Raw genomic sequence first — 22274 nt, 5'->3', positions numbered from 1 at the left:
TTTAGATCAATACCAGCATGGCTACAAATTGTTAGAGCCTTGAGGCTCTAAAAAAAAAAACCTGTTTTGAGTTCTAAGTTTTTTTGAGGTTTTTTTTTTTGCCTCATAGTGTCCAAAAGATATTTGAGTGCTGTTGGCTTTGTGCATATCTTTAAATGATGTTGGCTAGTTTGAGTAGTCAGCTTATATATAAATATATATAGATATATATGTGTGTATATATGTGTGTGTGTGTATATGTATATATATATTAGCATGGCCATATAGGTTATCTGTGATTCATCAATGTCTTTGATATGCAAATCTTCTTGAATACCTGTCATATCAGTTAGTAATAAGACTTCTGCATTAGTATAGCACTGTCAGAAGTCCTTTGAACTTCTGCCACTGTGCTTGGGGCTTGACAAGGCAGAGAGAGGAGCTCATAAGGATAAAAATTTCTTGCTTTTTGTGATTGGGCTTTTGGGGTCTTGTTTTTTTTTGTTTGTGCTTTTTGAGCCATACTGGAAAACTGATCTGATCTGATTTCCTTTCAAATCACATGTATAAATACGTGTAAACTCCTGCCATCAGAACAAGGACAGCAAAGTATCAGGAACTCCATAACATGATTTTGCCACTGAAACCTGCATCCCATCCAAATAAACACCATTCTACTGATCAGCAGTGCAGCCATGCCAAGACTGCATCAATAGCTGTTTTGATTTAAATGTTCCAAAAATATATTGTTTAGCATACGTAGTCTTCCTTAGAGGATGGTCATATTCAGGATGCTGGAGAAATGGTTGTCCTCGGTTTCATGCACAAGAAACACATTCTTTCCCAATGCCACTTGAGAAGGAGTTACTATGATCATTTGATCCAGCCCTCCACAGCTGCGGGTCACTCTGAAGGAGGTGCATAGCCACTAATGATCTACTGACCACCTCTGTCCTTTCCTTCTCCTCACACTGCACAAACCCCTTTGTGGCATCCTGTGACAAGCCTGTGGTCTTTGGATCAGAAGGCAAAGTATCATAAAACAGCTGAGTTCCAGAAAAAGCAGGTGAGAAATTAAGGCATCTCTAACTTGTATGTTGCTGGTGCCAGCAGTGCTAAATAAGTTGGCAAAAAAATGAAATGGGAGCCATGGACTGTAAAAGATTGACTGATGAAATATTTCTGTTGGCAACCATCCTGGTATATTTCCAGCCTCACATTCTTTTTGGTAGGTAAGCCTTGGAGATTTCCCCTTACAAATATAGTTAGTTGCTCAACTTCTCAACTTATTCATTCTCTGTTGGGTCCCGGAATAGCACACTCTCTCTCTGAATTGCTGGCGGCTTTCTGCTGCATCTGAGAGGACAGTAAATGAACAAGAGTACATACAGTGATTTAGGGCCCAAGTCAATAAAATAGTCAATCATCACATGTTTTAAACGAGACATTTGCTTAGGTACCTTTTAGATGTTTTGTTGTTGTTGTTTACATCAATGTACTCACACTTTAGTATTTCAACTGTGGCGTGTGACACCAGTAGCTGAAAGTGCTTTAAATCTGTTTAAATTTTTATACACACACACACACACATACATAGGAGGTTTATACATATAATGTCTTTATGAGAAATGTGCTTTGTATGCCTGTAAACAGTGATTGAAAGAAAACCGTGTGATTAAATAGCTTACAGTAGCATTTTATTTGAAGTTTCTGAATAAAACCACCTCTGCTGTGTTACTTCAAGTAAATTATTCCTTAAATGCAAAGTTGTCACATTTCTGTACAGTCCAAAAATGGAGACAAGCATTTCTTTAGGATGCTAAGCAAATTAATACTATAAAACACAAGGATGTTATTTTTAGAAACATTCTTACTGGCAATTAAAATAAAAAATAAAGCTTGACCAAACTGAAGCCTGTTTCATCACACTGGTAATTAACTCATGTGGGGTTTTTCAGCCCTATTATTACAGCACATCTATTTTTAGTTAAGGCGGTGCCCAATTTTGCTGCACCCCTTTTTCAGATAACACAAAACCAGTCTCATGGCTTTAGTTATCATCCTTTGTCTTCTGAGATGTGGAAAGCTGCTAAGTCATGTCAAGTAAACCATTTGCTGACTGTATGTTCAATTTTTAGTTGCCCAAGTTTTCTGCCTCCAGCTTTTTAGCTTTTCTTTTTTTCTGGAATTCTGGCAGAGGTAAGGAGTGAAGATGGAGAATAACATGAAAGATAATCTGGGTTGTGATTTCTTTACTCATTCCTGTGGACTAAGTCCATGGGTGATACATGCCATCTTGATCTGTCTAGCTTTTGTCCCTGGATACTTTTAGCCAAGACTGCCATTTATCGTGCATATAGCATGATTTTGTGGGCTGCTGAAAATGGACTCTTTTTTTTTTTTTTTTTTTTTTTTCCATAGACTAATCAAAACACTTTGTTTGGATTATATTCAGAATAAAAAAAAAAAAAATCCAAAGCTCTGTACTTAGTACTGAAATGTACCTAGCAGTTGATTTCACTGGCAAGTGCTTTAACAAGAGGAGAAGGGGCTGGAAATAAAGTGCACAGACCAGCCCATCTGTGACCAACAACTTGTGTGAGACCTGGCTTGTGGCAGTGCAGATCCTTGGATTTGTTGGCTGAAAGGTGTTATTGTCCTGCCATTATCACCTGCCCTGTCACCCTGTTCTCTCAACTACCAATCAGGAAGGTATGAAGTGCATGGAGGACTGCTATGATATATTTAGAACAGGCCTTGAGCCCAAGTTTGATCCGACATTTTGAATGGTCAGAATCTTAAGGTCATCGAAAATAGTCTGTCTTCTCTGCTTGTGGCATTGGAAATCCAGCACTAGCTAGTTATTTTTCACTTTTTACTTCATTTTTGGACTGCCCTTTCCCAGCAGCAATTAGGGTTGAAGCTATTACAAGAGCCTTCCCCTTCCAGTTTCTTTGCAAGACATAAATATATCTGATTGAAGTTTATTAGAATGGGAGTATTGTCTGAACCTGGATTCAGGGTATTGTCTTCAGGCTCCCCCACGATTTTAATGCAAATTATTAGTTCTGACCTGTGCAAGTTTTTAGCCATTGCACAGTGGTTTGAGGCTCAAAGAATCTGGCAGGTTTTTTTGTGAACAGTTCTCATTCTAGGAAACTAGAGCTTGGGATCAGCCTTGTCCCTTGTCCTTGAGAGCTCAAGCACTCACATCTTTCTCCTTTAAGCCAGAGATGGGGCAGATGAGGGACACATGGAAGCAGCAGCTGCCCAAATCTGCCTGCTGAGTTGGGAATTTTCTGGGAATTTGCTGTGGCTTCCCCCTCCATTCTGTGGGATCAAGTGCCTAGCAAACTGAACATTGCAAGATTTGGCTAAATCAGCTTGAAGGATGGATAAAAGCCTTCTTAGGGGTGGTTTGGCCTTAGGATTACCAGTTGGATGCCTGTATTTACAAAAATCGAGTTTGTGGCACATTTTGGCAGTGCCATAGTATGTACTGTACATAGCACATACTGCCTTTACATAGTGTAAAGGTATTTTCAGTTGCAGTACGTAGCTGCATTAATATTTTCAAAGGATTTTCACAGTGGTTTGCTCAGCTAAAGGGAGAGGTTATATTTACTTGGAAAGTGTTGTAATTTTCATTTCAGAGTTATGAAACCTTGCTTTCAATTGTATTTTGATTTTTCCTCCTCTTTTGCAATCAATAAATTTGTTACACAAAATTAAAATCATATTGCTCCTCAGAAGGAATGCTGGTTCTGCTGAAGTCAGGCAAAATATTTACAGTTTACCCAATGAAGTCACAGTTTCATCCTTTTAACATTGCCCCAAATTCAGCAGCAGTGTAAAATCAGCTCCCAAGCTGGTGAATATTGATTCCATTTTGGGTTGCAGATCTATTCCTTATGAAAGTTCAAGAGCATGAAGAAAATTAGATGAAAACTGGATCTGGGTTCACTGAAACATTTTGAAAAAAGACCCAGAAGAGGATTGTTGCCATCCTGGCCCAGCTAACTGTGAGGGTTTTGTGAGGTTTCATAACAACATTATTGACCAGTATGAGACATGACCTTTTCAGAGCGCAGCAGTGGTCAATTTGTTGCTGCTCTCAGGGGCGTGTTTGTGCATCCAACGCTGTTTCTCCATGTGCTTGAATGCTCCCCTGTGAGGGGTGGAGATGCTGGCAGAGGAAGGAAATCCAAGCAGGCAGCACAGTGGGAGAAACTGGTGTGTGCCCACAGCCAAGCACATGGTCTGCTATCTCAGGTCCATTCTTTGGCCCACACTTTAAAGAAGACCCTTTTTAGTGCTGTATGTAAAATGTTTTTTTCTTGGCCAAGCTTCCAGTGGCTTGTAGTGACAGTTGTCTGACTTAATTTTAACTTATTTTAAATTTAAGAAAACATCTTTAAAAAAAAAATTAAAAGAGTAATTGTTCCAGTCTACAAATTGGTATCTATCTACTATAAATCTGCTATAAATCTGCTATAGCTTTATAATCTGCTTGTAATATATTATGTAAAGCCACCTCATCATTTCATGAATCCAAGCCTGTATTTAGAAAGACCCTATTTTTGAAATCTAATTATTTGATGTAAAAGGGCAGCTTTGAATAGCAGAATGAAACAAACATTTTGTGGGTTCTTTTTTTTCCCCCTAAAGCCTTTTTTTCCCAAGTAATTTACAGTGCACTCCATTTTTCTACCCTTGTAAAAATTTTTCCAGTATCATAGGAAAGTGAACATAGTTTGGATAAAAATAAAAAAAAAGGACAAAACAAAAATTAAGCTTCTGCTTTTCAGGAGAGGATGATTTAAAATAATAAAATTTTTTCTGAAGTAGGAATAATTGGTTTAGATTTGTATATATTACTATGGAATGTATTATTCCATCAATTTCATCAATTCAGCAATATTTAGTAGTTCTTACTAGTGCTGAAGGTAGCTGAAGTGGGAACTCGCTGGTGGACTTGGACATACTTACTTTAATGATTGGACTCAATGATCTTAGAGATCTTTTTAAAGCAAAGCAATTCTATAATTCTGCCCACATGATCTGACCTTTTTACACTCATGAGAGAAAACCTGTCTTGGAGTTCTACAACAAAAGTTGCCTTAAGCTTGACATACAGAACTGTTAAAGTTTCTTTTCAGAGACATGGTCAATACTGATGTCAAGCTCATTTGGAAGTTGCTTCAGTGTTTGAAGCATGCTTAAAATGCATGTCCACCTCTGGCTTGAATTTTTCTAATCAATGGATTTTTCTTAAGGCCTTATTTCTTAAAAGATCATTTTACTATCCCACAGGACATCTTGCCCTGTGTATTATAGACAATGCCAAGCCACCCCTGAGCTTCATCAATAAATTTAGTATCACAGGTCTTTAGGTTTCCAGTTTTCATAGGTTTTCCAAACCTATTTTATGCATGTGGCATGCCTTGCCATCCTCAGTTTTTCAGCATTCTTTTTCAAGTATTTATGCTGGGAGAAGTTACAGTACCCCAAGATATTCTGTGATATGTATATCATCTTACTGCTGTTATTCAGTACAAACTTGTTATATTTCCAAGTATTTTATTAGCCTTTTTTGTCCTGGTGTAATCCTAGGAGTTTGTATTTGGCTGGCTGGCTTCTGCTATGATTCCAAATCCTTTGCATAGCCATTGGTTTCCACAAGTCTCCAGGCAGCATGCATGGCCTATATTTCTTGTCTTAAATCCAAAAAAAAGAAATCACTCAAACCCGGGCATATATTACAAGCTAGAGATGGTGCTCCTATTGGTTTTCCAGCAATAGGGATTTAGTAGCCTATTGTCCAGGAACAGGGACCAGGTGATCTGACCTGCCAGACTACCCATGATTACCCATGCAGTCCAAAACCCTGCATGGAGGCACAGATTATCTGCTCATCAGGTGTGCAACAAGCTTGAAACGCCTGGAGGATGCTGAACATATTGGCAGCTGTCCCAGGTGATGAGCTCCAAGGTTCCTTAGTGCATGTGCACCCAGGTGTGCCTGGTGGAGCCAGGAGCAGCAGGCACGGCTCTAGTGTCTCTCTAAGGAAGCTGGGCATAGCCGTGAAGAGGCAGGAAATCTCATATTGCTCATATCTTCTCTAAACTCATTAATGGCATAAAAGGGACAAAGTGCTTTGCTGGTCTGAGGCATTTATTTGTCATTTATCTGATGTTGCTTTGCCTTGTGTTGTTTATGTGCAATTTACCTCAGTCTTGCCACAAAACATGGAGATTTTAGTTCCAACCTGATAAACAACTTTGTCAACAGAATAAATTAATTTTGTATGTTTTCCCTAACTTAAATATTTATTTACTACATAGCTCTATATTAGTGTAAAATGGTCTTTTTATTACTTGAGCTTTGTGATTCAGAAGGGTTTAATTTATGAAGCCATTAAGCATATGCTTAACTCAAGCCTTGTGCTTATAATCAGCTATGTGCTGTTGAGGTGTCCTGAGTCTAAGACTTAATTTCTAGTAAATTTCTTTATATATGTGAACAAAAAATTGTACTTTAAGAGGAGAAAGAAGTGATGTCATCAACTAGTTACAAAACCCCTGAGCTAATTTGCATGAGAAAGATGCAAGACTCTTTGTATTCTTATACAAGAGATGATAAGAAAGCCATACATTTATCTTACATAGCACTTCTTATCCTCAGAACTTTTCGAAGTTTTACTCTCCCATTGTTTGTCACAAAATCCCCTAAAGCTACAGATATGCCTTTCTTTGTCCCAGAAAATTCCTTTGAAGCTTGAATTGAGCTAAAACACTAGAATTGCAGTTTTCTCCTCACTTGAAAAATGTCTATCACGTGGTTTCCCAGCCCTGCAAAGAAAAGCACCATGTATTCCTGCACAGGCAATGCCAAGGCTTGCTACATAGAGAATTGGTTGGAAACATTCCTGTACTTTGTATTTCTACCCAAAGCACATGGATTAAGCAATCCATTTTAACTCCTCCAGGCACTTGGAATATGGTCCCTTAGTTCCAAGAGGGAGCAGGACCAGGCCATTACAGCATCTCCCTTGATTTCTTGCTGCTCCCAAACCATCTGCTTCTCTGTGGTAATAGTCTTTTGCTATTCGTTAACATGGTTAATCCTCTAGCATAAGCTGTAGTAATTTATGCTGGATGTTTGGGTTTCACGTGGTACTAATGGTATCTAATGAACTGTGGCTTCAGAAACATCTGTTCTGTGCAATAGTTAATTTTTTTCTTCCTTTTTTTTTTTTAATCCCAGTGATTGGATACACAAAAATAGTTAGGAAGTCTTTAGGCTGCAAAGATTAGAACTCAAACCTTCAGTACTGAAATAGGCCAAATTTAATTGTACTCATGCAACCTTAATTTAGCTCCCACTTGTTTATGAATTGTTTGACATTGATGCATGTTATTACTCCCTGCCTTTTCACTTGCCAAATGAAAAGCAGGCTGAAAAAAGGTTGAATGGGACACCTGTAAGACTGCAATGTCCTCATTTAAGCATATGACTAGAAGCTAGAGAAAATCTCTTTTTTTAATGTGTTCAATATTTATGTGATACAATTGAGCAATATGATAAAATAACCTATGCAAATATTCATTTACAATTAAGAAAACTGCAAAAGTTGAAACTGAATTATTAATATCAATGAGGGCAATGCTCCAGAATAACATGTGAGAAATGAGGTATGGTAAAAACAATCAGTAATTTACTGTTTGTACTTTGAAAGGAAAATAAAAATTTAGAAAAAAGGCAAAAGTATTACTTAATTATACTGTTGCAGAGTTAATAACGCAGTAGAAATCCTAGCTCTTTCAAATTGGACTGCTTCATTTCTTAGTCTTAATGTTGCAGTAATGTGGTTTCCAGATTTAATTTCCTTATATTTATTTGTTTTTAACAACTCAGAGGGAAAATAAGAGAAACACATTGTGAAAATGCTATAATGAGATCAGAGTGCTACTAACATGCCTTAAGTTTTCTATAAAGTGGCTGATTGCATTTAGAGTCACCTCAGCAGCACTCAATCATTTCAGCAGTTTACCTTTACTGCCAGTGTCATTAAACTTCTCCAAGTTTAGGAAATGCATTTGAAAAAACAGAAAAATCCCCTTATGTTCCTGTATGAAAATGTCACCTTATAACATCCATAGCTTTAAAAATAAAACCCAGATTTTCTTCAGGCATGAACCCTTTATCCTTCCCCTGTGGGACTCTTAAGGAGCTCTTTAAATTCACGTGATTGTGCAGTTAAAGTCTGGGCTGACTCAGCAAAGTGTTTAACTATGTGTTTAAATTCTATTGCAATCAGTAGAATTTGAGCATGTGCTTAAATATTATGTACAAAAGAAATGGATTTACACGTGTGTTTTAAACCTAAGGACATACCAATGTAGGCTTATACTATGTCAAAGCAAGTCGGAAGAATTCAGGTTGTAAAAACCCTACCTTTGTGGTGACTGATTTCATAAGTAAAATATTTTTATATAGTTTTTATGTATCATCTAAAATGTAAAGCATAATGCTGTAGTTATTATGATCTGTGAATTAGCGAGCATAAGACAGTTTATGTGTCTGTCAGTTTAAAATATATACGTCACGATTAAGAACACTTGCAGCTAAATATCTAAATGTACATTTTCTGCTCTTGAATACAGTTTGCTTTTAGTTACTGAAGTATTTTAAGTCATTTAGAGCTGTGAACACTATCTTTTAAAACGCAGCTGCATATATAAGAAGTTATAAACACATATGGGTACCTAATACCAGATCCCACACTCCACAGTTTTCCATGTTCTGACCTGTTTTTAACTTATTCCTCCCGTGTTTCCCTGTAATATGAAACTTGATTATTTTGAGGTGCTGAATCACCAAACAGCGTCATGTTCTGTTTGGCTGAAGGGCACAAGCAATTCCACTTTTTCTATTTACTTCAGTCTATAAAAAGCTTTTTTTTCATTAGAGGAGATTTCTGCTTCTGCCTCTTGCACTGTGTTAAACTGCTCTGTACTGTGGAAAGGCCACATATTTCCCACAAAACATTGGGGTAGTTTTGTTTTCCAGAGAAAATGTTTATGATACCAAACTGTCAGGAACTAATTATGCAATGGTAAGTGTTGTGTTCACCTGTAATCTTGCACTGTAACACCCTACCTGCCACTGTGCTGCCAGTGCCCCTGCCCCTGCTCATGGACCTTTGCAGAGCTGGGTGCAATGCCATCTGCAGGGCTTCATGCTTCCTCAGTAGGGAAGAGAGCTGCCAAGGACAGCAGGGTAGCAAGAAGTGATAGGTACTAACTTGAGGATTCTGCAGGGAAAACCCCAGCTGCTGCCAGCTGCTGCGGTCTGTCCCTGTCCCGGGGGCAGGACTTAATTCTCAGGTTAAGTCTCAGGACCAGGTGATTTGGCACATGGAAGAAGAAAAGGTTTGGGTTCATGGGAAGACTTGAGCCACAGACTTCCTAGGTGCCATCAAGTAGCCAAACACCGCAGGAGTGTCACAGTACTTTGTCATTGGGAATCTTTTATTCGGTAACACAGTTGTGAGAAGTGTATTAAAAAATGTACTGCCCTTAGCTTTGATCTGCCATGTAAGCATACAGAAGATTCTTCACCAAAAGGCATAAGAGAGCCCCAGATACTGGGAGAATTCTTGTGTCTTCAGGAGCAAAATATTATGTTGATAGTTGAGAATTCTGTGGATTTCTAGAAAGCTCCAACACAGCTTCTGTGCTGGTTTCTTGATTATGGTGAGGAATCACATCCCAGTGGCCACTGTTGCTCCTGTAGAGCAGGAACATGGGAGCAGACTTATAATTTTGGTAAGAGAGTAGTCAAGCTGCTGTAGCAATAGGTAGCAATAGGCTTTGGTCACTGTGTAAAAAGTGTTGTAAGGCAGAGTAGGACTCTGAGAAGTAAAGTACTGTCTGTAACACTGAAATGAAAGTTATCTGTGTATAGGTATATTAATGATCAAATGAGATGCTACTTTTGAAATACCAGTATGAAAAACGGGCTTCACATGTGTGAAACTTGTCAAACCACAGAGGAGCATGGTGCTGTTGTCTGATACGCTGTCAAAAGCTGCTCTTCTGAAACCACATCATCTTGAAGAACTGAAAAAGACGCTGTGTAAATTGCCTAATGCTTCTAAAAATAAGTGCGAACTACTCAGCCTCTCCAAATTTTAGCAAGTCAACCAAATAGTGCATAGTCGGTGAGCGTGTCTAACATGCTGTGCCACAACCGGTGACTTACTATAAGAATTACATGAAGCATGCTAAATACGGAAAGGCTGCTTATAGCCTCACGTACAAAACCCGGTCCGCACGGACCTCTGCCCCCGCCTCCTGCTCCCCCCGGCCCGATTAGCTGCAGAATCGCCTCTCCGGCGGCGGCTGCGGGTCCTGCCGGGAGCTGGCGGCCGCCTGGCTCCCTCCCCTGCCAAAGCCAACTGTGGCGTAGCCAGAGAAACGGGCAGCAAAAATAGAACAGCAGGATGGCTGCGCGTGGGCGAGGCAGAAACCACATCGCCAGCAAAACCTCCCAGCGATATTTTAGGACCGATACGGGCAGAGGCCGTGGCGTTTTGCTCTCTTTTCACCAAACACTCCCCGGGGGAGGGTGAGGAGGGAGAGGGGCGCAAGTCCCGGGCGAGGACCGTCCCTGTCCCACTCCTGCCTCCCCTGCCCCTTCCCTGGCGTATCCCCACTGACACGGGCTGGGAAGGGGGAAGGGGTTAATTGAGTCCGGGGCCGGGCGGCGCGCAGAGGACGGGCGGCAGTTTGAAAGACGGAGACTGGACAGCTGTGTTTGCTGTGGTATTTTTAAACGCATTAATGCAGGCTCCAATCACCCGGCCATGCTTGACCTATTTTTGGCTCAGGCCGGCCATTGTTCTATTTCTGCCGCCGCTGGGCCACGAGGGTGTCAATTCAAATGCAAATGAGTTATCGCTGCTGCTCCCGCCAACTTCGCCCAGCCGCCTGGCCGAGGGACAGCCGGCCGGGAGCGGAGAGGGGCGCGGGCACGGCAACGCGGGGCTAGGCTGGGGTCAGCTCGGTTAAACCCTCCGCGTCTCCGGGTCCCTGGAAAGGTGGCTTATTCGGTTTGATGGTTTGTTAGAGGCAGTTTCCCCCCCCTCCCCGCCCTGCCAGGAAGCCCAAAGCGCAGAGATATTTCTTCATTTCTTCTTCCACCTGCCGCTGGCTGCCCGAACGCAACTGCTCAAACTCGGCAGCGCTCAGCCCCCCGCACGCTCACCGCTCCCTTCCTGCGGGCGGGGGCTGCCGACGGTGGATTTGGGCTTTTCCTTCTCCTCATAGATACTTGTGCAAATGCTTAAACACTGCTAATTGCTGAAGCGTATTATCTCACGACCCTCGCTGAAGGAGGTAGGACTGCAGAGGGTCGTGCCCGAAGCCTATGTGCAAGTGCAGTGATGAATCTCTTGTGTAGCTGAAGTGCAGACCAGTTGGAATATGCTGCAGACAATTTACGAGAGTGAATCGTGTTTTTCCTCAGATGGGGTTTCTGGACGTGAACAGCTCTTGGCTCAGCAAAGAATGCACAGTATGATCAGCTCAGGTAAGAGACAGCTCCGTGCCTTAGACTTGAGTGGCTGACCGGGAACATATAGCCTAGAATGACAAGAAAAAACCCTTCCTTTCAAGAAGCGACTTTATTTTTGTGGGTTTTATCCAAGTTGTTGTTATATAATTCTGGAAGTATTTTAGATTGCAGTTGCTGCTGCTTTTGCGAGGAGTTTGTCTCCTTTGGTCTGCTGCTTTCCAGACGCAGCAAAATGCTCACAACTGAAGTCGAGTTTGGGTTTCCTTGTTTGTTTTGTTTCGTGATTGCAAAATGGGGCTCATGGTGGAGGCTTGTTCACAGGAAGAGGTTTCCTCAGACAGACCTTGTCAGAAGGCTGCATTTAGACCCCCTCATAAGCAATTCTAGTCATATGTCTAGTGTAAACAGGATTTGCTCTTTCTGTGAGTTTCCTTTTCTCTAGTTTGCATATGAAGGGGGTTTTATAACAATACCTTTCTCTTTTCATTACAGTGCTATTGCAAAATGTCTTTAAACTTCATGGTTTATTTTGTTACTTTAAAAATATTTGTGAACCTGGCAATGCTAGTTACAGGTAACAACTCACTGAGAAGTAAATTGGATGTGTTTTTTCATGAAGGTATTTCAAAGCTGCTCAGAAAGAGCACTGCATGTTTCCTCTTGTATGTTTCCTCACAGCTACCCCTGTGTTTTCTAGTTTCTTTCATAGCTGTGTTTGACACCTGCTACTGAGGATAAATTGACTTGAAAGAATCATTGCCATTCAATTTAGATGGGCTAAGTACATCAACATTTCAGGTTGTCTACTCTTGCCTATTCTCTCCTAAAGTTAATTCCAGTACAGTTTTCATTGGGATGGAACTCTTGTATATTGGGGCACAGTGTTTTCCAGTTTATGTCTATTTAAACCTAGGTTTCTTACTTTGTTTTTCAGAAAGTGTTAGTTTTATAGCAGATCCATATGTGGAAAGCAGGATGAATTATTTGCATGTATTTTAGTCTTAGTTTGTGCCTCTTTTTATTTTTCTTTTTTCTTTTTCTTTTCTTTTTTCTTCTTTCCCAAATCTTGAATGACCTCAATTTATAAAGGTAATTATGTGTGTAGACCATACCTCTCTTCACATATTACCTCTCTCAGTACACTGAGCCTATGTCTGTTTGTTTTTAAACTGTTTATTTTCCTCCTTTGTAGGAAAAGAGCTAGAAGTTTTACTTGTGCTCCTTTCTAACATATAATTTTAGGTTGTTGATCACCAATTTCAGCTCCTTTGTCGGGGACACAAATCAGGTGAAGGCATGTTTATAATTTTGAACAGCAAAGCTCTAGCAAAGACTGTGGGTAAGAGCAAAAGTTTTTCTGGAAGTGTTTCAGTTCTTCTGCAAAGCCATCTACAGTGTCAACCTCTTGTTCAAGAATTGTTGCTTTGCTTTGTTTTGTTTCCTTAGTTTTCCTGAACAGCTCAACAGGTGTCCAGTGCTTTTAAATTGGTTAGAGATAAGGCTGATTGCATCCTCTCCCTCCTGTTTTCCTTTTTTTTTTATTGTTGTTGGGTTTTTTTTAGTACTAAGTCAAGTTGAAATTAATGGTTCACAAGCGAAAATTTGGGAGGTTTATCTCACTATGCTACCCTCTAACTGCCAACTAATATAATAGCAATTTTTTTAATTTGAAACTCAGGAAAAGGAGGTGATTTTCTGTAAGTTTATAGCTCTGCTTGTCTTCATTGGAAATAGGAATATCATGTAACTGTTGATTTGTGTCTGATAATACATTAAGTAAGTCCATATAGCATACAGAATTTCACCTGTAGTGCCAAGTAGAGTAGAGGGGAGGTTTAGACCAAAAAAAATCCTCACAAAACCCTATTCAATATTATCCAGATAAAAAAATGTTTAAGTATATATATATATATATATTCTGTGAAACATAAAACATTCCTCTGTTGGTCTTTAAAATATGCAACTAGACTACAAGTAGTTGACATAGTCTGTAGTTTCAGTTTATGTCATATGAAACCTGCTCTTGGTTACCTTCATCTCCCGCATGTTTAGCATCTTACAGGATCAGTTCTGGTAACTTTTCATTGTTTCCATTTATGATGCATATGGGGAAGAAAGAAATAGCTTTGGTATGACAGTATGCACTAGCATTTGGAGAAGCCAGAAAGAGTCATTTGAATTTTCCTTTTCACAATGCTCTTACTTTAAAGTTATCTTCCCTTAAATGTACGTGCTTTATACTCAGCTTAAAAGGTAACATGGAGTTAAGAAAATAACAGATCCATAAAAGTTTGTGCTTTGCACCATCGATGTGCTTGCTCCAAAGTCTTCAAGAATAAGTTAAAACAGAAAACAACAGTCAGATTTTTAGTTTTGCTGGTATCCAGATACAATGCACATATATTATGCAACTGATTTTAAGCTGGGCTGGAGAGATCCTCAAGGAGGACAAGTTCACTGCTCAATGAATTGGGTTTGCAAAGCAAAATGTCTAAGAAATTTCTGACAAGAGCAGGCATAGGAAATACTTCTGACATGAGACTCAGTTCTCCTGGTATTCCCTCAATTGCTGCCTTTCCTGTCTGTCTCCATCCTTGCTTGTAAGTCATACTATGAATGAGATGATCTGGATAGGTACCAATCAAAAGTCTAATTATGAATGGAGCAATCTAGATCAGCGCTGACTCAAGAAGCTGTGTAATTTGCAGACACCTACACCTTACTGCAGAGAGCAGTTTCAGTTGTCTTGAGAAGACTGAACTAAATTCTCCCATATGGTACTGTTGCTCTAAAATGCAGCAGCAAGCGCTCTGCATCTTTATATGAGAAAATGATGTTAATGTATTCTTATTTGGTACCATAGTTATTTTAACTTCACATTTACAATATAAATCTAGTATCTAAAGCCTCTTATTTACCTGGAATTAATATTTATCTATTATGTCCCTTTTACCTTACACAGAAAAGACTGAATTTGCATGTGTGTTCAGTGGATTCTAACAATCAGTCTCTGGCTCATGGCCTCTGATCTTTTCACAGTACAAATAATAAACTGAAAGCCCTTGAAAAAAAGCATTTGGTGCAGCACAGTCCATGGGAAAAACACTCATTAAAATGTAGTTAATAAATAACTGATGCAAGACTATATTTCTTAAATAAATGGTAGTTGTGTGAAGGAGAAGGAAGGACCTACCCGATGCTGCTATCTGTAGGTTTGGGACTCCAGGAAGTAATGCCAACTTTTGGTGATTTAATATACAGCGCTGATTTTTCAAAGGGTAAGGTTGTTAAGTCTTCCCCACTGGCCATATCTTCATGTACAGCCTTGCAGTACCCTGCCTGAATTCCTCCTTATTGGATAAGGCATCCTCTGCTTCCTGCCCAAAGCTGTTCTGTTGAAAAACCAAGAGTTCAAGGAGACAGTGAGCTTAATGCTTGTCTTGTCAATGAGCTGACAGGTGACCTGAGCAAGTTACACAATCCTGCTTATGTCAGCTAATCCTTCTGTGAAACACAGTAAATGATACCAGTCAGAACCATGAATCGATAGAGCAAAACTGTTCTGAAGGGGATGTAATGGTTCAGAATGATTAATTTGATTGGCTTCATCTACCTACAAGCTTGTAAAATACCTTCAATTTCACAGGTGTTGCAAGTGAATGTAGTGAATGTTTATTCTCTGCACCAGTGAGGAAATGTAAACTGTGTCACTTGAATATAAATGACAGAATTACTGCTGCATGCATCGTGCTGTACGTGGGTTGACAGGAGCTCATGAGCAATCTTCCCTCAGTAAACCCCAGTGCGCACAGTTTGTCCTGTATGTTCTCTCTGTCATGTGTCTGCATGACCTTGTATGCATGGGGTTTGCTTTACACATGGATTTATATTGCCTTCAGGGAAAGTTCTTTGGTATCTGCTCTCCCATATTTTTCTTCTTTTTTTTTTTTTTTTTCCTGAACAAAACCTTTACCTGCTCACCTTTTCCTGTGGAGAACCTGGAAAAAGCAAGTTCATTTAAAGTTTTGCTCTGATACTCATGAAAAACTTGACATATTTGTGTATCTGAATCAGGTACCATAAACTTCTTATGGATACCAAATGTTTCATTTATGGTATCTCAGGCAGTAACACTTCGGAGAGAGCAGGAAGAATGAGAATAGATGTGCTGAGCTTCAGAGTAATGAAAAAATTGAGTGTGGAAATTCAGCATAGGGAAGTTTTGGATAACAACCAGAGCGTCTTTTTCAATGCCTTTTGAAAAGGCAAGGTACAAGATAATCTGGTTGTTCATAATAGTAGCAGAAATATTTTAATTAATTGTTAGGGAAGTGTAAGGCCTTAGCCAGTACAGTCAATACAATGAGAAGAAACAAGCAACATAAACCTGCAGGTCTTGTGTAGTTACAGTCTCACTGATTCTGAGTAGAGGCTTTGCCCTGCAATGTATGATGGACAAAACTTTAGTTGTGAATTCAGTTGAACAAAAACATGCTAAAATGGAAGTAAGCTGCCTTTTCTGTTTTGTGTTTGAGACAACATTGAATACAGGCCGATGTTTCTAATTTCATGTGTCTAATGCTGTAAGAACTAATGTTATAACATTGCCTTTTCCTACTTTTGTGTTGTTGGTTTTTTTTTTTTTAATTCCAGTTGCAGCTTCTGATGTTATATGGTTACCTGATGGTCTTGCTTTGTATTAGGAGGTATATTTATAGGTTGTGAGAAAAGCCTGAAATTCAAAGTACAAGACTGACAAGAATAGCAAATTAGAAAAGCTGGAAAGTAAATAAAAAACTATGCAAAACATTGCTTCAAAACCTCTCTCAGTGCTTTTCAGAGACCATTAAACACTGCATTTTGTACAGATGTTCTCTAGTGCTGGTGCTAGGACACTAGCTCTCCTCTCTTCAGTGTGTTGAAATAAATCTCTTTATTGGAAAACAGCTTTTTACTTCAGTCGTTTATTGCTTTAGCTGTTTGGCTTTATAACATGTATTGGTTTGCAGTGCACTCAAACACACAGCTCCAGCCAGTCTTCCCTTCTATAAAAATGTGTGCAGAATACATTTAGTTCATTAAGGTTGTACTCGATATTTGGAATGCCTGTAATTCTTCTACTGCCAGACCCATGTTTCTGTGCTGACTGTCCAGCCCCTCTCTTCTGTGCTGTCTTTGCAGAGAAGCAAAAGCTGGGAGAAAGCAGAATAGATAGATAGCCTGCAAAATATGCACATTCATTTCAGCTTTTGGTGTAGATGATGGGGGAGATTTCGGATGTTGCATTTTAACCTTTCCAAACTACTGCTGGGGGGTAGAGTTTTACATGCTGGGTAAAAAATACCATAGAGAAAGCAGTCGGCAGATATTATTGTTAAACACATGAAAATCTAAAATGCCCTGTTCTGTGGATCTCTTTAACAGGCTGACTCCTCTGGGTCAGTTATTCTTAGCCTAGTTATTTTCATCTTATGGCATTACAGGTCTAAGATTAGCCTGTTAGGCGTTATCATGCCATCTGAGTTACCTCCTAATATAACTGTACACCGGAATGATTATTTATAGACAGAGCATTCTGTCATTTTTGCTTTATTTCTGGTAGTTTAAATAAAGAAGAGCAACATTCAAGAAAAACCACAGATTCCTTCCTGCTGCCAAAACAACATGATAACTGCCTGCTGAGGGGCAGGGATATTGTTTAAAATGTGTGCTCACAGCAGATGCAAACATCTTACCTCTCCTACAACAAGATACCTCAGGGTACCACTGCTTCTGTCTGTTCTGGAGGAGGGAGAGGGGTGCCAGATTGATGCACCAAATGACAGAGCTGAGATGGGCTTGTGGCTGCTGATGAGAACAAGGATAACCAGGTGCTATTTTTAGAGGTCGGCTCTGTCAAGCTCCGTGTTCACTGTGAACATGTCACATATGCACAAAGCTCCTCCAAAATGGACCCATCTAGTTTTGTTACATAAAAGTGATATCTGCTGTACAAGTAGCCTTCTATGTGATTTTCACAAGACTTAACAGGAAGCTTCAGTAAATCGGCAAATTTTATTGAAGTGCTCTTCATGATTGCTACACAAACATTTTTTCTCAGTAGAAAAACTTCAAACCTAAAACAGAGTTGTTGTTCAAGTACACAGTGAGGCTCTTTCTCTCCTAAGGAAGTTCGCTGGGATCTTTGTGTTTGTGTATAACTAGGAGGAAGCTTTTAGCTTTTAGTGGCAGTTGAGTAAAGAGCAGCAAAAATAGGAAAGCAGCAGATCTTCAGCTGGGTGTCAGTGCAGCCTCTGCCTGCAGTTGTTGCTCAGGAAGCAGGCAGCTGACATAAAAGGGAAATATTAATGGATTATAATTATCTAATGAATTCCATCTTTTTTAGCTTTCTGCTGTGTAAAAATGTCATGTTTCTGTCTTCGTGCAGATTTTGTGTGTAATCAGGGGGCACCTGATTTGTTCTACTTTAAAATATTACAGGTGTAAAAAGGCTGGCAAAATCGGTGGCAGCCTCTGCATGGTTGAACCAGTGCTGGTCTAACTCCCATTATATAATAAACAGCTTTTTTTAATTTTTTTTTTTTTTGGCAGCCTGGCAGTTCTCTGCATGACTGTAAAGGTACTTTGGCATTTAGTATAATCTGAGCATAGCCAACACATCTGTTTTAATTGTTTTATGTCTCATGGTTGTAAACTCCTTCCAGCTTGTGGAGTATACAAACATGATGAGCTCCATTAGTCAATCCTTTTTGCAGATGAATGTGCTAAAAATGCAGGTTGCTTTATTCTAATGATAACATGCTCTTTCTAGTAATAAGACTGAATACCATCAAAAGGAGACATAAGAAGTAACGGAATGAATTCTTTGAAAATGCCAAATATATAAATCATATTTTTACAATCAAAGACTATTGTTCCTCTTTCATGATCCCTGTGGTCAAAGGTATGCATGCCACAGGGAGGAACCACAGTTATTCAATTTAAGTGAAGTCTGGAATGGAATAATGAGCGGGCTTAATGTTAATTTAATAATTTTCCCCAATTGTTCTGTTCTTAATCCAAGTTTACTTTTTCTTTCTTGGTGCCCAAGGCCACCTCCTTGTTGGTGTTGTGCAGTAACAATATGAGAGAAAGCAGGGAAAACAGACTGTTAGTTCTTAATCTTACACAGAGACTCTTTTTGGAATTTTGTACTCATTTAGTAAAATGTTAGTGTTGGCCTTTTTATTTACCTGTCCATAACTCCATTTTTTGCAGAGCCAGTAAGTTCTTACTTCTCTACTTATACTTCCTTGATCTCTAGATAAATATCCCGGTTGAAAATGTGTATTTTTCCTAAGCCTTGTGAAGTCTTTTTTTTACAGACACAAAATGTAAAACTTCTGGACTCTTCAAATTTTTTATAGTCTAATTTGAATTTGACCTTGAAGTTTTGAAGTGCTTAAAAGAATATATGTATTGCAATATTACAAAGAATCATAAAGTAAAATACCTAGATTTTTTGAGGCTTTATGCTAACATAAATAGTGATGGAATTAGCATGAGGCACAGAATGGTGTTAGAAATAGCAAAAAGAAAATCATCAGTATTTGTATTTTTGCTGTCTTTATATTAGCATTTATTTATTTCATGTAGGCACGTAATGCTAAAGGACTATATAGAAATTTCAACAATGTTTCAGAAGGCTCATCCTAAAAATCCTTGCACAGCAGCTGCTGAAATCTAGTGGGACCTAAATTCAGGACAGCATTTTACCTTGGTCTAGTAGCTCTCCAGCCTGTGTCATGCATATGCTCAAAACTGCTCCAGGCTCCAGAGAGACATCCACTCGTTCCCATGCACACATGTGAAAGTTTGCGTCCTTTTATTTGCTGTCACTGTTTTTTCCTACAGGATCTATTTCAGAAGAGGAAGAAAGCTTTACTCAATTGTTTTTATTAAGTACTGTCTGTAGTTATCACAGTAATAATTTCATAGGATATAGTAAGTTTTGCTTAGGTTTTTTCAAGGAATATGAAAGAAGGACTGGCAGAAGAGAAAGGTTTGAAGAAATTATGAGGGAATTTTATAAATGGAGTAGTAGGGCAGAAATGAGCTATACAAGCACTTCCTATGTTAAAATGCTGTTGTGAGGGAGGGTGGGAAAGGCTCTGAAGATGTAAGAGAACTATGTGGGAGGTGGAAACCAGGGGATTTTGAAGCACAGTTCCAACTGTCCATGAACACAGGAAAAATAGAGTTGAAAACAGTTAAGAAAACAAATCAACTGAGATGAGAGAAGTTTCTGTCAAAGAAATCTCTAATGCCATCATGAAGAATACATGAGAAAGTATGAATATTTTAGAATCAACAACCCAGCTTGTCTCTAAAAACAACCCAGGGCTGTGTTACTCTTGTAATGACACATAAGCTAGTATTCAGGGATTTCTTTTGCCATTATAGAGATTATTTTTCTGTTTTCTTGGTCTGAGAATGAGGTTTGTGAGAGGGAGTGGTATAGAACACAGATTTTGTTTATGCACATACTACAAATTCTGCTGCATCTCACTATCCTGAAGTCCTTCCTTCCAAATGTAGCTCAGCTTTCCTGGAGAACCTGCAGAACAATCTCAGCAGAGCTTTGCCAAAAATTTCCATCCCTGTGTCAGCTGCACCATTCCTGTCCTGCCTTTTCTTCTTGACCTAGTGGGCAATTTTCTGAGCTCTTTGCTGATTTTCTGGTTTGTTTGGTTTTTTCTCCTTGTGCCAGTGTATACAGGGTGATAATGGGGCATCTGGAGGACTTACTAAGAAGGGAAATTACAAATGCCAAAATCAAAAGGACATAGGCAAAGAAATAAAGAAGGAGTGCTAATGTAGCTGAATTAAGTAATGGTGGTGCTAGGAATGACTAAGGATACTAATATTGACACAGCTATTTTATTTAGAAAATATATGGTTAGAAATGGGAATATTTAAAAAAAAATTACCCTTGGGCTAAGCATTTTAAACCTCATCTAAGAAAGAATGCCTCTCTCTGGTTACTGGTCACGCATATTTACTTGTCACTGGTATGCATTTAAATATATATATACATATATATATCTATATCTATATATATATGTATAGATCCTTTTCACCAGGCTTACTCTGCCTCTCCTCCCTGAGGACACTGATATGGCTATATTAAAACCTGTCACAAATTTTGGGAACTCTGGGTTTAACAAGTGAGTTGAGGTAGCCTTGAATGAGTGCCTGAGCCAAAGTGGTTTTCCTTCTGCAGGCCTAGTAGCCCACCAGAGGCAGATGCACATTCCATAAACCTCCTCATCTGTCTGCTGTTCTTCATCTGCAGATACCCAACGTTGTGCAGCAGCACGTTTGTTCCCAAGACCTCAGAAACTCGTTCTTAAGGACCTGTCTTTGTTATTTCTTCTAGAGAGTACTATTGCTGGTCTGTCCTGGTAGTGCTTAGGAGATCTAGGTGTAGGGCTGGTTTTAAAACATTAGCAGGCAAATAGTCTTTAATGTTGTCCTGCAGACTCAGAAAGACATGAGTGCAGAAATCTGGACTACTCCTTTCTTCTGGGCCCGCATTCTTCTGCAGGACAGTCACATCACTTGTACCAACACAGGTATTCATGTGTCCATTGGGGCTGGAGGAATGAAGAGCACGTCTTGGTTAAAAATGTGACCCCCAGGCCCCTGTGCCACTGCAGTGGGTGCTGCAGTGTGAGGAAGGAGGGCATCATCCCTGGGGTCAGAGGGGCCATGAGCGGGGAAGGGAGGCACAACCATTCCTCTCAGCTTTGGCTATGGCATACAGCCGCCTCAAAATATGTTTACCTGCTGCCTGGGAATCTTCTGGAGATTTCATCTTGCTTCTCTCAGCATTTTGCAGGACAGAGACTAAAATTTCTCACTTAATTAACACGCCGTTAAACTCCAGTGAACTACATAGCACTTTACCATTAAGTATAATTTCTGCTAATTTTGTCCCTGTGAAGCTGTCAATAACTTCCCTTTCATCATCCACAGGGTACATTTTATCTGCTAATGTGAAAGGAAAATCCCCTAAAAATGTACATTGTTTTGCATTAAGTAGAGTATTATATCTGTTTACCTTAGCAACCTGCACCAAAAGTGAATGTACTGGGACCAGTAGCTGTCTTCATCTCAAAGCTGTATGAGTACCAGTGCAGTGTCTGTTGCAGAAGGACATTCATCGCTCTTGCACTCAATTTCTGGTCCATTCTTTATTTGTGGAGAAAATGTTTTGCCAAACATTTTCCCACTGTAGTCCCTCCTATCCTCTAGTTTTGTAACCTAAGTGTGCTTTGGTATGTCCTTAGACTTCCTAGACAATGTGGAAATCAGTAAAATTCAAGTTATGGGAGAAAAAATTTTCCTTCATCTGATGCTGTTTCCTGGTTGCTACTTAGGTACTGTTATCAAATACTTCCCAATGTAAACCAAAACCGTAAAATAACTAACTGACATGCTGACATGTTAGCAAACATAGATCAAAAGGACCATATAATTTTCCCAGTTGTTGCTATAAATTTCTTACTGAGTGCAGTTTCAAGTTGAAGGCACAGTTTGAGTCTTGTGGCTGGCACGAGGCTGTACAGACATTTTTTGGATCAGAACCCTTCAAAACGGCTGTGCTCTCCGCAGTAACAGCCAGAGTAGAAGATGCCAGATCTGAAAGGAGAGAAATTTTTCGCTGCTCTTGC

At 39.5% G+C, this 22274-nt stretch overlaps 1 protein-coding gene across 6 annotated transcripts in view; it reads left to right on the top strand.

Moving 5' to 3' along the window:
• The window catches only part of HDAC9 (histone deacetylase 9), a 453421-nt gene that overhangs the window by 170980 nt on the left and 260167 nt on the right, over nucleotides 1–22274 (top strand). For 2 of the 6 annotated variants that reach the window (XM_041418228.1, XM_041418227.1), the window contains exon 3: nucleotides 11512–11574. In XM_041418228.1, the coding sequence (XP_041274162.1) occupies nucleotides 11512–11574 (63 nt within the window). Of the gene's footprint in view, nucleotides 1–10332; nucleotides 11575–22274 lie in introns of those variants that run through there. The other 4 variants (XM_041418226.1, XM_041418224.1, XM_041418222.1 and 1 more) reach the window with 3 other exon arrangements.

The sequence above is a fragment of the Onychostruthus taczanowskii genome, unplaced genomic scaffold (genome assembly GCF_017590055.1).
Source record: "Onychostruthus taczanowskii isolate IOZ18803 unplaced genomic scaffold, ASM1759005v1 scaffold59, whole genome shotgun sequence".
NCBI classification, from domain to species: Eukaryota; Metazoa; Chordata; class Aves; order Passeriformes; family Passeridae; genus Onychostruthus; species Onychostruthus taczanowskii.
The sequence above is the reverse complement of the archived record's forward strand: the minus strand, read 5'-3'. Positions and strand labels throughout refer to the sequence as shown.